The 16,706-nt window shown below is 46.2% G+C and overlaps 1 protein-coding gene across 2 annotated transcripts in view; it reads left to right on the top strand.

Moving 5' to 3' along the window:
* Positions 1-1,629: 1,629 nt before the first annotated feature.
* Positions 1,630-16,706, top strand: part of LDLRAD3 (low density lipoprotein receptor class A domain containing 3) — a 223,884-nt gene continuing 208,807 nt past the window's right edge. For both annotated transcript variants that reach the window (XM_079104400.1, XM_079104395.1), the window contains exon 1: positions 1,630-1,739. In XM_079104400.1, coding sequence (XP_078960526.1) covers positions 1,694-1,739 — 46 coding nt within the window. In that variant the 5' untranslated portion in view covers positions 1,630-1,693. The remainder of the gene's footprint in view (positions 1,740-16,706) is intronic.

Here is a 16,706-nt window from a genome sequence, read left to right as displayed (position 1 = left end):
GAAAAAGGCAAATGTCCACATATGCTGGAAATTTTGCATAAAATTCCCTGAAACCCACAGGATGGTCTCCTTAGTGTTCACCAATCCCTGGATAAAACATCTAAAGGCTAAAGCTTTTGGAAAATTTATTTGTCTTTCATATGTGACAGATGACTTTGTAAAATGAAACTTGCTGAATTTTCCCACATCACATCACATTTTCTTGTTACCTTGTTGATATTTTAAATTTTGATCTGATCCACGTTTGCCTTCACATTTCCAGATTACAACAGGTAATTAAAATTAAAAGTCATTGAATCTCAGTATCCCTGAAGCTGTCTCTAGTGCAAAGGATGCGGGCATCCTTTATAAGCCCCTCATAAGTGATCAGTAAGCCCCAGCACACACACCTTCCTGACTCCTCCAGAGAGGAACAATTTATACACAGTAAATTTCACCCTTTTTAGGGGTAGAATTTAGGCATGCAGTTGTACAAGTTTTCACAAATGTATAGACATGGAACAGTCACACTGTCCCTTTGTACTCCCCTCTCTCCCCACCTCACTGGTAACTATTGTTCTGATTTTGGTCCTCCAAGTTTTGTGTTCCTTCGGCTCCCCACATGCATCTTATAGGATGTAACCCTTTGTGGCTGGATTCTCAACATCTTTTGCAATTCAACCATATTGCTGCATTAAATGATATACTACAGTTTATTACTCCATTCGCTTTGGGGTTAATGGACATTTGGTTGTTTTTCAGTTTTCGGCAATTACAGTATTTGCATTAGTTTTTTTTTTTTTTTTTTTTTTTTTTTTTTTTTTTTTTTGAGGTTGGGAGTAGGCTGGAGCACAAAAGTGTCCTATTCATTCTTGTCATCTAAATCCTTTGGGATTTTTCACCAGTGCTATTTGAAAGCTCCAAATGCTTGAAGCGGCTGATCTTTTTGCATCTGTGTTGTTTGCCTTTACATTTACCTTCCTTTTCTGCAAATTCGGGCCCAAACGTTCCGCTGGCCAAGGTGGACACCCTGCAGGTGAAATACCCACGAGGCCACGGTGTGTACACAAGGTGTTAGCTTCTCACTCCACCTGCAGTTCCGGCACCATCCGCCTCTGAATGGCTTGGGAGCTTATTAGAAAAGCAGAATCTCAGACCCTACATCAGACCTACCCAACCAGAGTCAGCATTTTAACTAAGTGTGTCTGATGCATCTTAAAGTTTGAGAAGCACCGGTTGTATTCTACACCCGCTACATATTTTCTCACAAGCACTGGCTCTTTGTTCCAACTTTTTCTTTCCCTCCCTGGAGTACACTTCTTTTGTAGTTAATAAAGAACTCAAGTTGAGGGTCTGGGGAGAGGGCGAGCGCCGCATCCTCAGAAGATGTAGGAAAAAGAAGGAGGAAAGGGGGAGAAACCCAAGAAGAGTGCAGAGCCAGGGCAGTTACGCGGTCCCCGCAGCCAGATGGCGGAGGCAGCGACCAGCCGAGAGGTCGGACCCTCCGAGTCCCCCTCCGCGGCCCCTTGGAGTCGCCACACCGGTGCAGGACGCGGACGGCGACGCGCAGTCGGGCGCTTGCAAAACTTCGTGGAGCCGGGCCGGCGGGGCGGGGGGCGGGCCGGCGGAGGGCGGGGCCGGCGCGAGGGGCGGGGTCAGCGCCGAGGCCGCGGGGGCAGCGACTGCGCCGGGCAGCGGGAGCGGCGGCCACGCCATGTGGCTGCTGGGGCCGCTGTGCCTGCTGCTGAGCAGCGCCGCGGGTGAGTTGCGGGGCGCGCGGCGAAGTTGCCGCTGGGCGCGGGCCCGTGGCCGGCTGCGATCGCGCCGCCTCCCCACGCGCGGGCCGTGGCTGCGGGCGTGGGTGTGCGCGGAGGGCGGACCCCGGCGCCGCGCTGGCCCGGACCCCGCGGAGGGGCCGCGCGGGGTGCGCGCGGTGCTATTGTGTGGGCGAGCGCGCCGGGTGGTGTGTGTCGGCTGTGCGCGGGCGGGGCTTTGTGTGCAGCCCTGCTCGCGGAGCCCCGCGGCCGCCGGGGCTGGGCGTAGCTCGAGTGCGTCTGAGTGTGTTGTGTGTGTTGGGGAGCGGAGGAGGGGAGGGTAGGGGAGCACTCTTCCCTGATCGCGTCTTCCCAGACGCCGGGCACTCGGTGCCGCACTGCCCTGCCCAGGGCCTCTTCCGGAGTCTGGGGCGCGAACCATGTGCCTCAGTCTCCCCACTTGCACCGCGCGCGGGCTGGGTAGCATCGCCGCTTCCCCCCTCTGCTCCCTGGCACTGTGTTTGGTTTGGGCACAGTGAGATGATGCGGGGCCTGACCTGGGAATTATTAGTTTTCTCCACCAATCCTGGGCACCCGACCTGCTGCGGGCGCCCAGGCCTACGAGGGGCCCTGGACGAGGACCAGGGTCTTCCTCTGACGGCCTTTGAGCTAGCGTCGCACAGCCTGTGCATCCTGGGGGCCGGGAGAGCAGCGAGCCTTCTTTCCTCCCTAACTTTTCTCCTGATGTGGGCCAGCTCCGAAATCCAGTTTGGAGCCTTCCTTCTCTGTGCCTGCCTGCCCTCCTCAGCTGTCAGCCGCCCTGCCTCGCCCCCCACCCGCCTTTGGCCCCCTAGTGTTTATTTCTGGGCAGCTGGTGCCCAGAAAGTGGGCGACAGAATCCGGGGAGTTTTCTGAAGCAGAAACGTGCTTGCCCGGCATTTGTGCATCCACATATCTGATTTATGTCAGATTTTACCAAATGTTGCTAGCAACTTGCCTGTTGAGGTGTCTTTGGTGATGTGTTGGTTGGGGAAGTAGGGACATTCCATTTTGAGCTGTCCCTTGGAGATGAGAGCGCTTTAAAGGGAAGTCTCTCTCTTTCCTAGAAGTCCTAGTCCCTGAGCATCATCAGAATCCACCGGTCAGCTCTCGCACACCTATGACATCATCCCCACTCCTCTGAGACTCCATTTAGACATCTGTGGGTTTATTCCTCTTTCAGTGAGGGGCTAGGCCTCCTGTGGCTGCTGTGGGTTAAAACCAGATCTGGGTCAATTTGCCATTTTTTCCTGAGCTATTGGGCCACTCTGGGGAAAGAATTCTGAGGGGTATTGGGCACCCACCAGCAGGTGTGAATTATTTCGAGACCATTAGATCAGGCCCACTTCCAGGACATCTCAGATAATGAAGATAGGCCTGGATTCATATTCTTGATTCTCACAACTGTGACATATCCTCTGATAGCACCCGAGGACAGTCTGGACTCTCCTGTGTGTACAGCTACTTGTGGGTCAGTGGACCCTGTTATTTGTTGCCTCTCCAGTTGATACTGGGTGGCTTGGGTTGAATCTCCTTCTCTAGAAAGATTGTGAAGGTAATCGTGTCCCTCCCTGGGCAGCAAGGATTATTTAGTATGTGTGTGTACATATAGCACAGAGCTAAAATAAATAACATAGTCATAGTGGGAGGGAAGTAGGGGGAGGGTAGGAACAGCCCAACTGTCCCTGGTGGAGGTTGTCCATTATCTGTGGGCTTTGCATTACCTGTGTGGTTGCTGTTTTACAAGAAATGTCTAGATGGGTTGGAGTGTGCATTTTTCATGTTACATTAAGCATCATCTTTTAAACATGAGTTCCATTTTGACCCACGTGTTGCTGGAAACAGGGCTGGTCATTTTTCCCAATACTGGGGTTCACAGCCAGACCAGATACCCTAACCTGTTCCACATCCTACACTTTAGTACTCTTCTGGGAATTTGATAAAACAAGAGAGATTGTAAAAGCCAGACTTTGGATTTTTATCTCCTTTTGATAGTCTGTAAAAGAAAGTTGGGGTCAAAGTTGATCTCTAGTCTGAGCCCTGGGTCTTTGTGGGGCCAGAAGGCCACAGGCATTCTAGGAGCAATTTGGGAGCCTTTGTTGTTCAGGAACCTTCTCAGACATTTTCATATGTGTGTGTATGTTTGTGTGTGTGTGTGTTTCTTCCTTTGTTTTTATTGTTTGTGTTAGGGAAGTGAAACATTGATTTTGGTTATTATATTTTAATGTATCCTGCTAGAGAGCTCAGCCCCAGTCTGATGTCCAGTTTTCCTGCGTGTGTGTGGATATGGTCGGTTTAAGCATGTGCCTTGAGCCATTTCTAATGGTGGCCATGCCAGATGGATGGGCGGCCTCCTCCTGGGTGACCTTTGCCAAGTCTCCCTGACACTCCCCTTCTGTCGTGAAAAGTCTCCATTTCCCCTGTGCTACTTCTGGGTGTGTGGGTATTGACCTTTTCTCCTGGAAGGATCTGCTTAATGGCATGAGGGGTCAGTTTGATTTATTTTTTAACTAGCTAAGTAGTTGCATGGCCCAGCACAGCCCAGTCTGGGTAGATGAGACTGTGCACCCAAAGTGCAAATAAACACACCTTGCTGCTTTTCATCTTCAAAGAGGTGCCACAGGGCCTCCCTTTGGGGTGTGAGGTGTTTTTTTTTCCTAATAGCCCACTGGGCTATTTGTTGTGGCATAGGTGGGGGAGGGACAGGGATGTGCATAGAAGAGGGTGGGATGGTAAATTCTGGCATGGGACAGAACAAGTTGACAGTGGGCTTGTATTGTCACCTTTGTGAAACATCTTGGAGACTTTGGGGCATCAGGAATATTTATGATGAAATAACTTCACAGGAAAATCCTGGCTTTTACAACTTTGCCAAATTGCATGGGCAAGGGAAGAAAGGGAACCTAGTATTTGTGGCTCTTCTCCTGTGTGTGAGAAGCTTTGCCTACCACTGAAAATATACTATCTTGTTGAGTTTTTGCAGCAAGGTCACATAACAGGACTATGTTAGATGGTTCTGGAGTGATCAATAACTCCCAGAGCACCGTGGGAAGGTGAGTGCTGAGTTAGATTCTAACTCGACTTCTCTGGGCCCCACCTGGTCTTTGCCTGCTGTTCCTGGGCTTCCAGCAAGGTGCTGCTGGCCTATTCTTCCAGAGGCCTTTGTGAATTAACACAGTCCACGGGCTTGTTCCCACCTTCCCCCCAAACTTTTCATTTTGAGGTCTCTGCTCTGCATATATTCAACAGAGGCATAAGCTTTCTCCGGAGGACATGGTGGTGTGCCTGGCAAATACATAAAATAAGTCTCAGTCCTTGAGTGATGTTGCATACCAAGGTTCCCTTGCGGGACCTCAGTGGTTCTTCCACAGGGTTCATTTTTATTCATTGAACTCTCTATTGGTATTTCTCCTTTTGTTGTATGTTTATTACATTTTATAAATAAAAAATAAGAGATAACTGTATGCCGTGGAAGCGTCTTAGGGCATTAGAACTGTTTTTAGCTATGGGATAGCTCCAGGGACAAATCTATTTTTGGTTGTTGAGTTTTCTTACCCTCTTTTTTTTTTTTTTTTCCTTTCTCTCTTTGAAATATTTTGGAGCTGCCTGGGCCATTCTAACTGTAGTTCATTTATTTGTTTGTTCGTTTGTTTATTTATTTATTTTTGGCCAGTGCCTTTACCTGACAACCAGGGAGTTTTTTTTTTTTTTAAGATGGTGGCTTCTGTGTATGTGTGTGTGTGTGTGAGACTTGTGACTCCCCTTTCTTCCATCGAAATCATAAAAGAATCTACTCACATGTTGTATTGGGAAGTATCCTGAATGAGTTTGCTGGGAGATGGGCCGGGTACCTTGAAGATGGTGCTTGATGTTTAATATTGCTTATCATAAGTGGACTCTTGGGGTAAGGTAACTGCTCAGTCAGGGGGACAGCAAATTATTATTTTTTTCTTTTCTTTTTTTGAAGTAGGATTGTTGGATTTGCTTTGGTGCTGGCAGGAGTGGGGTTAGTCTGGTGTGGGGTTTCTCAGCGTGGGAACTGCTGACGTTTAGGTAAACAGCTCCTGCTGTGGGGGCCAGCCTGGGCATTGTAGGATTTTCTCCAGCGTCAGGGGTTCTAGATTCCAATAGCAATCCCCACTTCCCTGCAGTTTGGACCACTAAAATTGTCCCCAGATAGTGCCATCTCACCTCCAGTTGAGAATCCCTTGTCTAGTGGGAGCAAGCCTCCTTGCTGTTCATTATTGCTGACCTAAAAATGCCTTCTGGGTGCAGTGGGTCAACAGGTATCCCATTTCCCAGGGGGCCATGAGGCCTCTGCTTTATGCTTCTGCGGCCACACAAGGTCAGGGGGAAAACACATTCTTAACTAGAAATGCCCTCAGCACCTGCCCTCCCCCCTCCCATCCCCCTCGTACTGTAGTGAAAACGTCTGGAATTTTCGACTGTGGTTTGGTTCCCTTGAGAGAGACATGTGCTGGGAATGAGGTAACAGGCAGGTGGCCACTGACATCAGAAGCCACCTGGCTCCCCGAATGTTAAGCCTGGGAAGTTCTCGTGGCCTGAGGACCAGAGCAGAACAAGCTGCCCCAGAGTTTGCCCTGGAGTGGGGTGTCGAAATCTCTACCCTGGAAGTCCCCCTTCCTCTGCACTACAGAGCAGTGATTGTTCTCTTTCCCTCCCTGATTCCTTCTCCAGGCCATCAGAAGGCTGCAGGAGGTGAGTGGGTTCTGCAGGTGGTGGGGGAAATCGTCCCTGGTTTCTCAAAGTTTTCCTCTTCCAGTCTCTTCTCTAAAGTCTCTTTGAAGTTCGGTCCTGTGTTGTTTTGTAACACTTGAGTTCCTTGCAGACGCTGGGTCCTCCAGCTGTCATTTGCCTTTGTTCTCTCCCAGCCTTCCTTGAGTTTTTTTTTTTTTTCCTCCTCTCTTGTCTGCTGCCTTCATCTTTGGGCACAAATTTGCAGGACAACCAAAGGCAAGACCCAGAGGATGATGTTGGGCTTCATGGGAAGAGGGGAACGTGGTCTCCGTTCAGGTGCCTTTGCCTCTGTCATTCCCTCTTCCAAAAGCCTTCTCTGGGGAGGAACTCTGGCTTCCCAAGCATGTGGTCATCATTGTCCTTTTTGTCTTTGAGTAACTAGAAAATTCTTCTTAAACCCTTTGCCTTCTGTGTTGTGCTCTAGGAGTGCATAGCCATGCAGAACCTGCTCTTTGCCCTTGAAGAGCCCAGCAGTCCACTGATGGGCGTGAGATGGCGTATTGTTAGCTGGGGATTGTAGAGGTGTTCCCCACCCCTGCCTCCATGGCCCCTTCAAGGCATTTCTAACTGTGAGAATCTTGGACCTTGATGGGAGCAGAGCTGCACAGATGTCACAGTGCCCCAGCAAATAGACACCTGGTCTTTCAATCCAACGTCGTTTTTGAACAGGTTCCAGAGCTGATAACACATATTCTAGCTTGCTTCTTTAACTTTGCAGATAAAATATCCAGGTATGTGTATTGGCATTCCGAAAGTCTTTTTCTGACTTGAGGCTTCTGAGATTTGAGTAGTTTCTTCTGATGCCTTTGGACAACTGTCTTTAGCTTATGGTCATACATGTTATGTAGGTATGTATACAATCACCACCCATTATGCTTGGGAATGGGTTCCAGTATCTCCCTCTGATACATCTGTCCACATCTGTCTGCAGTCTGTTGTATAAAGTGATACAGTATTTGCATATAACCTAGGTGCATTATCTCATATACTTTAAATCATCTCTACATTACTCTGTGATATTTAACATAGCATAAATGCTATGTATAAACACTGCATCGTTTAGGGAAATATGACAAGAAAAATGTGTACATGTTCGGTACAGATGAAGTTTTTCCCCAAATAATTTTGATCAGTTGTTGGTTGAATCCACAGTTGTGGAACCTGCAGGTCAATGTTGACTATATTACCTTAGTTTTACACACACACACACACACAGAATCTCACCTCTTTAGTGCTGATCCTACACGATTATGCACACGTTGGGGGTTGGGATCCCGTGTTCAATGTATGTGTCACATTTCTTGCTGTTTCTGTTGTATCTAGAAAAGTAAGAACGGCTCCCCCTTGATGAAGGTTTGCTCTGCCTGGCAGGGTGCTAAGCTCTGTACAGGTATTATTTTATTGTAATCTTCTCAAATTAAAAACACTACCAAAATAGAGCACACCAGGTACCTGCTCATTATACAGAATTGGAACAAAATAGAAGTATTGATGATAAAACATTAAAATCTTCCTTAGTCTTCCTTTTACATTTCTCTCCTCTTCCCTAAGTAACTGCTATAAACTGATACATGTGTCACTTTAGCCTTGGGATGGATGGAGATGTAAATACGCATGCTCAGGCAGAGGGACATAAGTTAGCTCTTCCTTGTCCACAGGGGTAGTTTTTTTTCTTCTTTTCTTTTTTTTTTTTTTTTTTTTTTTTTTTGCTGAATGACTGTATTTTAACCATTGTGCTTTGAGCTGCCTGGCTGGGTCACCTGCCCCTGTTATTCAGATGTCTCTGTTGCTCCAGAGCGTTTAGCAGTTTCTCTCACCTTTGCTTGTTCTGCTGGGCTCATGGACAGTGTGCCTTTTGTCTCTATCTCTGCCCGGTTTCTGAGATATGGAATAGCTGTGCTACAGCATAGCTCTTTGTATCTTTCTCTTTTCTGTCTCTTGCAGAGCTTGGCTCTTACTTTGTAAGAAAAGATGGAGTTGTAGTCATCCAGTCAGAGATTTGCTTCACTATATCAAATTTACCATTTTCCTACTCAATGATTTTTCATTTCAATGCCATATATAAGCATCATCTTTGAAAAGACATTCTAAATAGCAATGCATCCAGCCAGGGCAGCCCAACAATGTTCGGAACTTGACAGAAGTGCCAACACAGAAATGGCTGTGACGAGGTCCACCCAAGCCCCACGAGTGACCAGTAACTCAGCTTCTGCCTACCCTGTGCTGGCAGAAGATGCAAGGCCATGAGGCACATCCAGATGTGGGCTCTGTTAATGTCAAAGCTGCTTTTCAGCTTTTCTGTATCTACCTAGTTTTTTGAAAGCAGCTTTAATAACATCTTTCTGGTATACATAGTTTACCATCTTACAGGTGAGGAAACTCAAAGGTGAAGTCATTTTCCCTAAGCCCTCAGCAAGTACTAGTGGCTTCATAATTGGCATGTGCGTCTGCACAACCTGAAACCTGTGCTCTTAACTGCTGGCTCTGTTGCTTTCTTATTTCTTCTTTGTTGGAAGAGGAAGTATATTGTCTGGCTTGTGCTAGAGAATTCCATCAGTGATACTGCTGTGATTACTGATGTATCGCGTTGGATGCAGTGATCTATTAGGAACCATTGGAGTAGGGGGTTCCCAAGTTGATTTTTTTCCAATGGCCTATCTTTGGTAGATTGAGAATGGTTTTCTGCCATTCCCCCTATGTGGAGAACTTACCCTTATGGGCATTTAAATTGGCCTTTGCAGAGGCTTGATTTATTAAAAGAAACAATAACATCAATAAACAAATTATTTAGTGCCATGAGAATTGCTTTTGATTATATTAATGATGGAAAGAATATTCTTCCCCTTTCATGGAAATATTTTGTTGGAATGACAAATCAAAAGCAATTTCTTTATAGTCAGCCTGTTTCTCAAATAGTACTGGGTGCTATAGGGAAGGACCCACTGTTTCAAAACTCTAGAAATAGATTTTTAAAGCAAAATTAGAGTACTGATGATAATACCTCATATGAAAAGAGAAATTTAAGTCTTCTGACCTTGAGCTTGCATGGGGTAACTTTTTGTGACCGAATGGTATTTATTGGGGCAGGCAAAAATTTAATGCAAAGCTTCAGGAAGATGCTAGATTCATGGCCCTGTCTTGATACCTCAGAGTAAAGAGCTCTTGTGGGCAGTGGTGTCTGGTGAGAAAGTATTATTCTAAATTCAGCAATTGTAATTCACCATGGGTGTACTGGAGCGAACCCCGGGATCTCTCCAGAGAGCTGAGAACTAGACTCTCCTTTTCATGAGTCACCATGATATCAAGAGACTGGTGATAAGTTGGGCGCATTTGCTGGCACCCAAGTCCAAGTGTGATTTTTGACAGTGTAGTGTGCAGACCAGGCTGTCTCCTTCCTGGAGAGTGGCCACAGAGACGGAGAGCAGCCTTTTAGCTTACTCTGGAACAGGCCTTTGGCATCTGGGAGCCGGAGGGATGTGGAATTTATGAATAACTTGATTTAGAAGACTTGCAAACCCCAGGTGCGGGTGTTCCAGGTGGCAGTGGGACACTAGTGTGTGTGTGTTGGCATAGAGAAATGAAAGCACAAAGGGTGTTTAATTTTATTGAGTTAAAAATCCCGGCTCCTTATTATAAGGCCCAGTGAGGTCCACGCTGGGGGTGTCAGAGGCACATTGTCTTTGATGGCGTTGCTGGAGCGTTTTCCTTCAGCCTTAGCCTTGAATCAGAGCAGTGTTCTCTGGGAGTCGTTAAACTAATTGGAAATGGCTGAAAAATGAGCCCTGGTCACACTTGAAATTCCATAGTCAGAGAAGCCTCTTGATGGTTTGGAAAGTTCTAAATTTAACTTTTTTTTTTTTTTTTTTTTTAACTATAAAAATAAGATGAGGGAGTTTGGGGACAATGGAAGAGTGACTAACAACACAGGGTTTTCATTTCATCACAACCAAAGCCATAAAAATGGTTGCTGCTAAGAGAAACCAAAACAAAACTGAGTAAGGGGTTTCAAAAACACATTTATAAAGGCATCATCATAAGTGTGATTAACAAGTGTGATACTAACACGTGAGCCCAGCTGGCAGGGAGTGGGGAACCCCAACTGCTAAGAATTGATGCTAACTCCTGTCAAAGGGATAACACTGAAAAGAATGACTTTTGCACCAGGGATATTCTGTGTCAGTGAAAGAGTGAACTCATCTTGCAAATGTTACTGAGAGACTGTAAATGTTGGTGGAGTCCGTGGAAGGCAGCAGTGATGTGGTAGGAGGATAAAGCTCTCACGTTTTCAAATCGCATTTATGTGACCCAAGTCAGTGATCACGACCATGCAAGAAAAGGGAATGGATGTTGAATATATAAGGAGGTTGTTCATTTTTTTAAAAACTGAACATATCAGTGCAAAGAGATGATCAAAAGTTGGAATATATATATTAAGGGGAAAGATCACCTCCCAGAAATTATGGGCCATTTCAGTATCTTTTGAAAGGACCCATGAAGCTTGTGACTTGGCAACAATCCTGGACAGAAAAAGGCACTCTTCTTTCCCTTCCGAGGAAAGTTCCTGACGCAGGTGGGGTCTGTTGTGTTCTTTGATGTCTGCCTTGTCACCTGATTTAGTGTTTGGCATCGTGTCAGCCACACAATAGGGTTTCCTGGAGGAAGCAATGGAGGGGTCACTACTCCTGGGACGATGACTTTGAAGAAGAATTGAAATCGAGGGCAGAGTCACACGAAGCCAGGGTGAATGAAATTTACCTGACCTAAGTTCACTTTGCCCTTGGGTGACAAATCGTTTTGGTACTTCTAGATTTTGGAACAGTCTCATTGATCTTCAAAGACCTGTAAAGATCTTTACAAGAGACATGCTTGGCTTAAAAAGACAAAGAAAAAGAGGCCCTTGAGAGGGAAATGGATTATAGCAATTTCAAATGGGGTGATAAATTAGATAGGTCCATTATGAGACTAGCATGTGGCATATAAAGAAGGTTTCTGACAGGTTAATGAAAACAGCTGAGCACCTTGATTCCACTTGAAGGGAGTTTACATAGTTGACCAAATGAATGGGAGAACTTACTAGGAGGAAAAATGAAAATAGTTCTGTTTCATAAAATATCAGCATTAAGACATTAAGTAGTAATAAACTTATTCTTCTGGTCTAGTTTAAAAGGAAATAAAAATTTGGTGGTGTACCTGCAGAAATGGATTCCAGGAAGGAAGCACATCAATAAATACAATCTTTGAGGGAAATGGAGGGTGATATAAATGCATCAATTATAAGACTAAATGCAAAACAGAATGTCACTAAACCTTATTTAAAAAAAAAAAAAAAGAAACCCACCGATCTGTTTCTTAGGGGAGACATAGTAAAAACCAAGAGACATAAAGAAAATGCAAAGTTAGGGAAATACAATCTATTATACAAGGGCTACTTTGATGAGACCAGATAAGCTATTGCAAATGGCAAAATGTTCATTAAACAACAAATATCTGCTCATCCCACATAAGAGACAGGAAGAATCATGAACCCAATGAAAGTGTTGAAGGTTCTCTAAGTGTACAGTTAGCTAATGCTTGGAAGTTTGAAACCAGCCTCCCAAGAACAGGAAAATGCTGGGACCTAAAGGGAACTAAAGTGTCTGCGTTTGGGAGTGGAGAGGGGGACTGTCTGGTTCCTCTGTGAGACCCCAGGGGCCTTTCCCCCTTGCTCCTGCTCCCTGGATCTGTAGAAGAGTTGGCTCAGGGAAGCTTTGGGGATAAAATCCTCCCTGCTAACGAGAAGAGAAGGTTGATGAAGCTTCCATTTGGGCTTGGTGAGCTGGTGGCTGCCTAGGGGTGTGTCTGCTAGTGGGAATTGGCAGGAGCCCTCGGGGCCTGTCATATGGTTGGGAAAGTAGGGCCTGGGGGTTCCTAAGAAGGAAATTCTGTTTTCATTTTTCTCCATTATTAAGTATTTACATTATTGAATTTTTAGGAATCATTTTCCTGGCTGAGTCAAATGATTTTTTTCCATATTATGGAGTGTGGATTTTGGTGGAGAGCTTTGCTACTCAAAGGTGTGGTCTAGGGACTAGGGTTGTGGCTCAGTGGAAGAGCGATTGCCTAGCATGTGTGAGGCACTAGGTTCGATTCTCAGCATCATTTATAAATAAGTAAACATAATAGAGGTCCATCAACAACTTAAAAAAAAAGATGTGGTCTACCTACTAGCAGCGTCAGCATCTCCTGAATCAGAATCTGCACTTTAACAAGATCCCCAGGTGACCTGAGCACAGAAAAGTTGGAGATCGGCATGGTGGCTAAGAACAGAGGCTTCAGCATGGACCAGGCAGGCTTCCGATCCCAGCTCTCGCCTTGACCTTGGGCAGGTTTCTCAAGAGTTTTCAGCCCTCTTAAGTCTTCGTTGGTCAGTAGGGATAATCATGGTCCTTACCACGTAGAGCTGTTTTAAATGTGATACTGCATGTGAGCCACTGGGCATTTATCATTGCTTACTAAATGCTAGTCATTTATTAGTAGTAATTAGATGTATAGTAAAAAATTGGATAAAAGAATCACACCCTTGTAGTAGTACAATGTAGAGGTTGTTCACACGTTGAGTGATGGTTGTATCTGGTTTTGTATAGTTTTGAGAATACATGGGCTATAATTTCATGTCTGGCTTTTTTCACTTATGAATATAACATGAGCACTTTTCCATGTTCAACTAATCTGGGAGAACAACTAGAGACCTGTGTTGCTCCCTGACAGGGTGAGTTCTGAGAAGGGCTTGGTTAGTTGGTTGCATGCGAATATCAGAGCTTGCTGAAGCCAGAAGGTGAGGCAGTCAAGAGCTTGGCAGCTTGAATCGTGGGAGGTTGCTGTGAATATAACACCGCATATGCTTTTACAGAAAAGTATTGTGATACTTAAAGAGAAGGAGAACATTTAAACACCAGTTAAAAAGTATAGTGGAGTCATTGCTGCATGGTGAGATTTCAGTCGACGGTGGGCCCCATAGGTGACAGTGGCCCTCTCAGTGATATCACCTAGTGGCATCTTAGCCATCTTGGTTTGTGTAAGTCACTCTGATGTTCATGGAACGACAGAATCACCCAACAACATATTCCTCAGCCTATACCCCTGTCATTAAGTGATGTGACTGTTTTGTAATGTAGGCATTGATTGACTGGCATCATCAGGGATTACCTGTTGTACTTGATTGTGTATCTGCCATACTGTATGTGACTGGCAGGCCAGTAGGTTCGTTTACACCAGCATCACCTCAGAGAGGTGAGTGGTGAGTTGCACTGTCTGTCACTGGGCTCTGGAAATCTCTCAGCTCCCTCGTGGTCTTGTGGAACCACCTTTGTGTATGTGGTTTGTCATTAACTGAAACTAAGCCAACCCAACCAAGTCAGGGGCAAGCATTCCCATGCATCATTTCCTTGCCTGTACCCTGGGGGTGCTGTTACCTGGCCCGTCTTGTCATGAGGGTAGTCACGAGGACCCATTGACAATCACGTATGTGGAAACGGCTGGTAGAAGGCAGAATGCTATCCCCTTCAGTTGTCAAGAGCAGGTTGTATTAAAATGTAGGAAGAGCCTAGTGACATATTTACCTATCAACTCCACGACTTCACTTCCAGCACTCGACCCTAAGGAAGTAGTTTAGGGGTACATACAGAGGTTCAGCTGTGAGGATCTTTGTGGCGGCATTGTTTTGAGTGGCGGATCATGGGGTGCTAACGACACGCTCACTCCTGGGGTGAACTGCCTCACGATGGCCTAGATGCTAAGCACACCGTGAGAGGGGTTTGCAGACCTGTGCTCGCTAAGACGGTGCTCATATCCACCTGTGGCTACTTAAACTTAGTTCAGATGAAATAAAATCAAAACTTCAGTTTCTCAGCCACACCGGGCCCATTTCAGGTGCTCAAGAGCCCCAGCTGGCCCTTGGCTACCATATTGAATAGAATAGATGGAGAGCAAGTCCATCCTTGCAGAAGGGTCTAGCAGACAGAATTGCCCTAGAAGACTAACTCGTACGTGGAAAGAGGATTCTTAGGAAACAGAATGTTTCAGATTTGTAGTGTGTATGTAGTATAAATTGTGCCATGGGGCTTGGGACACAGCATGCTGTTTCTTTATTTTTCTAAATTCAGTCAAATCTGGCTGTAGGTGTCCCCACTCACCATGAGCTAGAGGTTTGGGGTCAGCCTGCTGTTGAGTCCTCTCCTTCTCCTTGGGTTTTATCAGGACTCCTGGGTGCCAGGCTGGTTGTTGGTGTTAATCCCTTTTTTTCCCCCAAAGCCCATCACCTAGAGTTGGCTCTTATGTCTCCAAAACTCTTTAGTCCACCTCCTGCCATCAGTTAACTTTCCTCTGAATTTTAAAGCAACGATTTTCAAGGATTGGTGGAGAAGAAGCCACTCTACCCTCTCCCTCTTGGTTGGGAAGCAAGGTGGACAGAGGTTAGAAACCAAACTACCCAGACTCCTCCCGTCCACTTGCCAGTGTGTGCAGACCCTGTTGGGTGCTGTAAGAGGGCGTCATGGCAACCTGCCCCTCCTCCCCATCAGGCCTCCCGCACCCGACCTGCCAGCCTGGCCAATGACACAAATAAAGATAGTGTCCAGCCAGAGAGGCCCCTGGTCTCTTGTTGGATTTTTAGCAAACGATCCTGTCCAGCTGGTCTGGGAAGGAATGCTCTCGCCCAGCCCCTTCCCTTCCCCACAGCTAAATGCAGCCTTTGGGATGTGTTTGCCGTCTGGCTGTGTCTGTAGACAGTTTCTCAGGAGAGCTTCCTATTCACCCTTCAAAACCCAGCTAGTGAGTCTCCTTTTCTAAAAACAGCCCTTCCATATTCAGCTCCCAGTACAGAATGAATCTCAGCTTTTAAACAGCTGCCTCTACCTTCTGTTTGTTCGTGTTGAATGTAACAGCCAGTTTGGCCATTATTTATTCTTGTTCCCTGCGTTCGAATGGCCATTAAACCTAAATGAGCATAGAAGTAACCTAAAACCTAAGTGCTTTAAAATATATATGTTTTAATTACTTTAAATTCTGGGATCTTTCAAGCGTCACGCAAGAACTGAGAATACTGTAACAAACATGAATGAGCCTCACACAGATTCACCAGGTTTTTAACATAGGCCACTTAAACTCACATTTGTTTTTTAAAAGAAAAATGTATTGCTGATGCCACCAAAGACTGGCCATCATCCTGTTACTTTCTGTCCCACTTAGAGGTCACCACTGTCCCCAAGCTGGTTTGTATCCTTTCTGTCCATGTTTTTAACCTTTTACCACATGTGAGCACCTGTTTCCAATGCATAGCATTTTAATCATGATGCTGTAAAAGCAGCCCAGCGTGCTGCCTGTATTTTTGCAACTGGCTTTTCATTTGGTTTTACAGTCTTGAGGTCTGTCGTGTTGCCATATAGAGATGTGGTTTATTTTGACTGTTGAAGAGGATTCCGCTGTGTGGATGTACCTCAGCAAGGCGGTTAGGTTATCAGAGCCACACGACAGTGAAAACCCTGCTCATGGTGGCGGAACTTTCTCTATGATAATGATCACTCTCTAAGTAGATTCCCTGATCAAAGGTTTGCAGGTTCTCAACCTGAGCCGGCGCTGTCATGCTCTCTACGAGGAGGCCCTACCCACTGGTGCTCCCGTCCTCTGCTGGTTTACGAGAACCCCTGTCTCCCTGCATCTCTTTCAACCTTGGGAACTGGCGTTCTAATTTAGTTTCCCCAAGGTGCACACCGGTCATTTGCTGGGGTTTTAGCTTTTGCCTCTGCAGGATTTGTAACTGGGCCTGCTTGGTAGGCTGAGGCCAGGCTTGTCCCGGAAGTGGATATGGATGGAGAAACGGAGACCACGGGGCACAGACGGGTTAGAGGTGGTGGTCACTGTGTGGGCCAGGCCAGAATTTCCAGGCCTGAACGCTGAAATTTAGGGCTGGGAGATAAGGTTTCCTTTTACCTGGATTCTGGTGCCCCGGCTCAACACAGAAGGTGCGAGTTGTGGTTCTGTGTCCCTCCATTGTGGTGGGTGTCGCACTCCGTGAGGCCTCTGAGACCACTGAAAGAAGCGTGTTCCACCGTTAGAAAGTCAGCAGAGCAGCGGGAGCCTGCTTCTGGGCTTTCCTTCCAGTGGAGGTTTTGGGCAGTGATGTTTCAGGCCAGACTGAGG

Source organism: Sciurus vulgaris, assembly GCF_902686455.1.
Source record: "Sciurus vulgaris genome assembly, chromosome: 11".
NCBI lineage: Eukaryota > Metazoa > Chordata > Mammalia > Rodentia > Sciuridae > Sciurus > Sciurus vulgaris.
The sequence above is the reverse complement of the archived record's forward strand: the minus strand, read 5'-3'. Positions and strand labels throughout refer to the sequence as shown.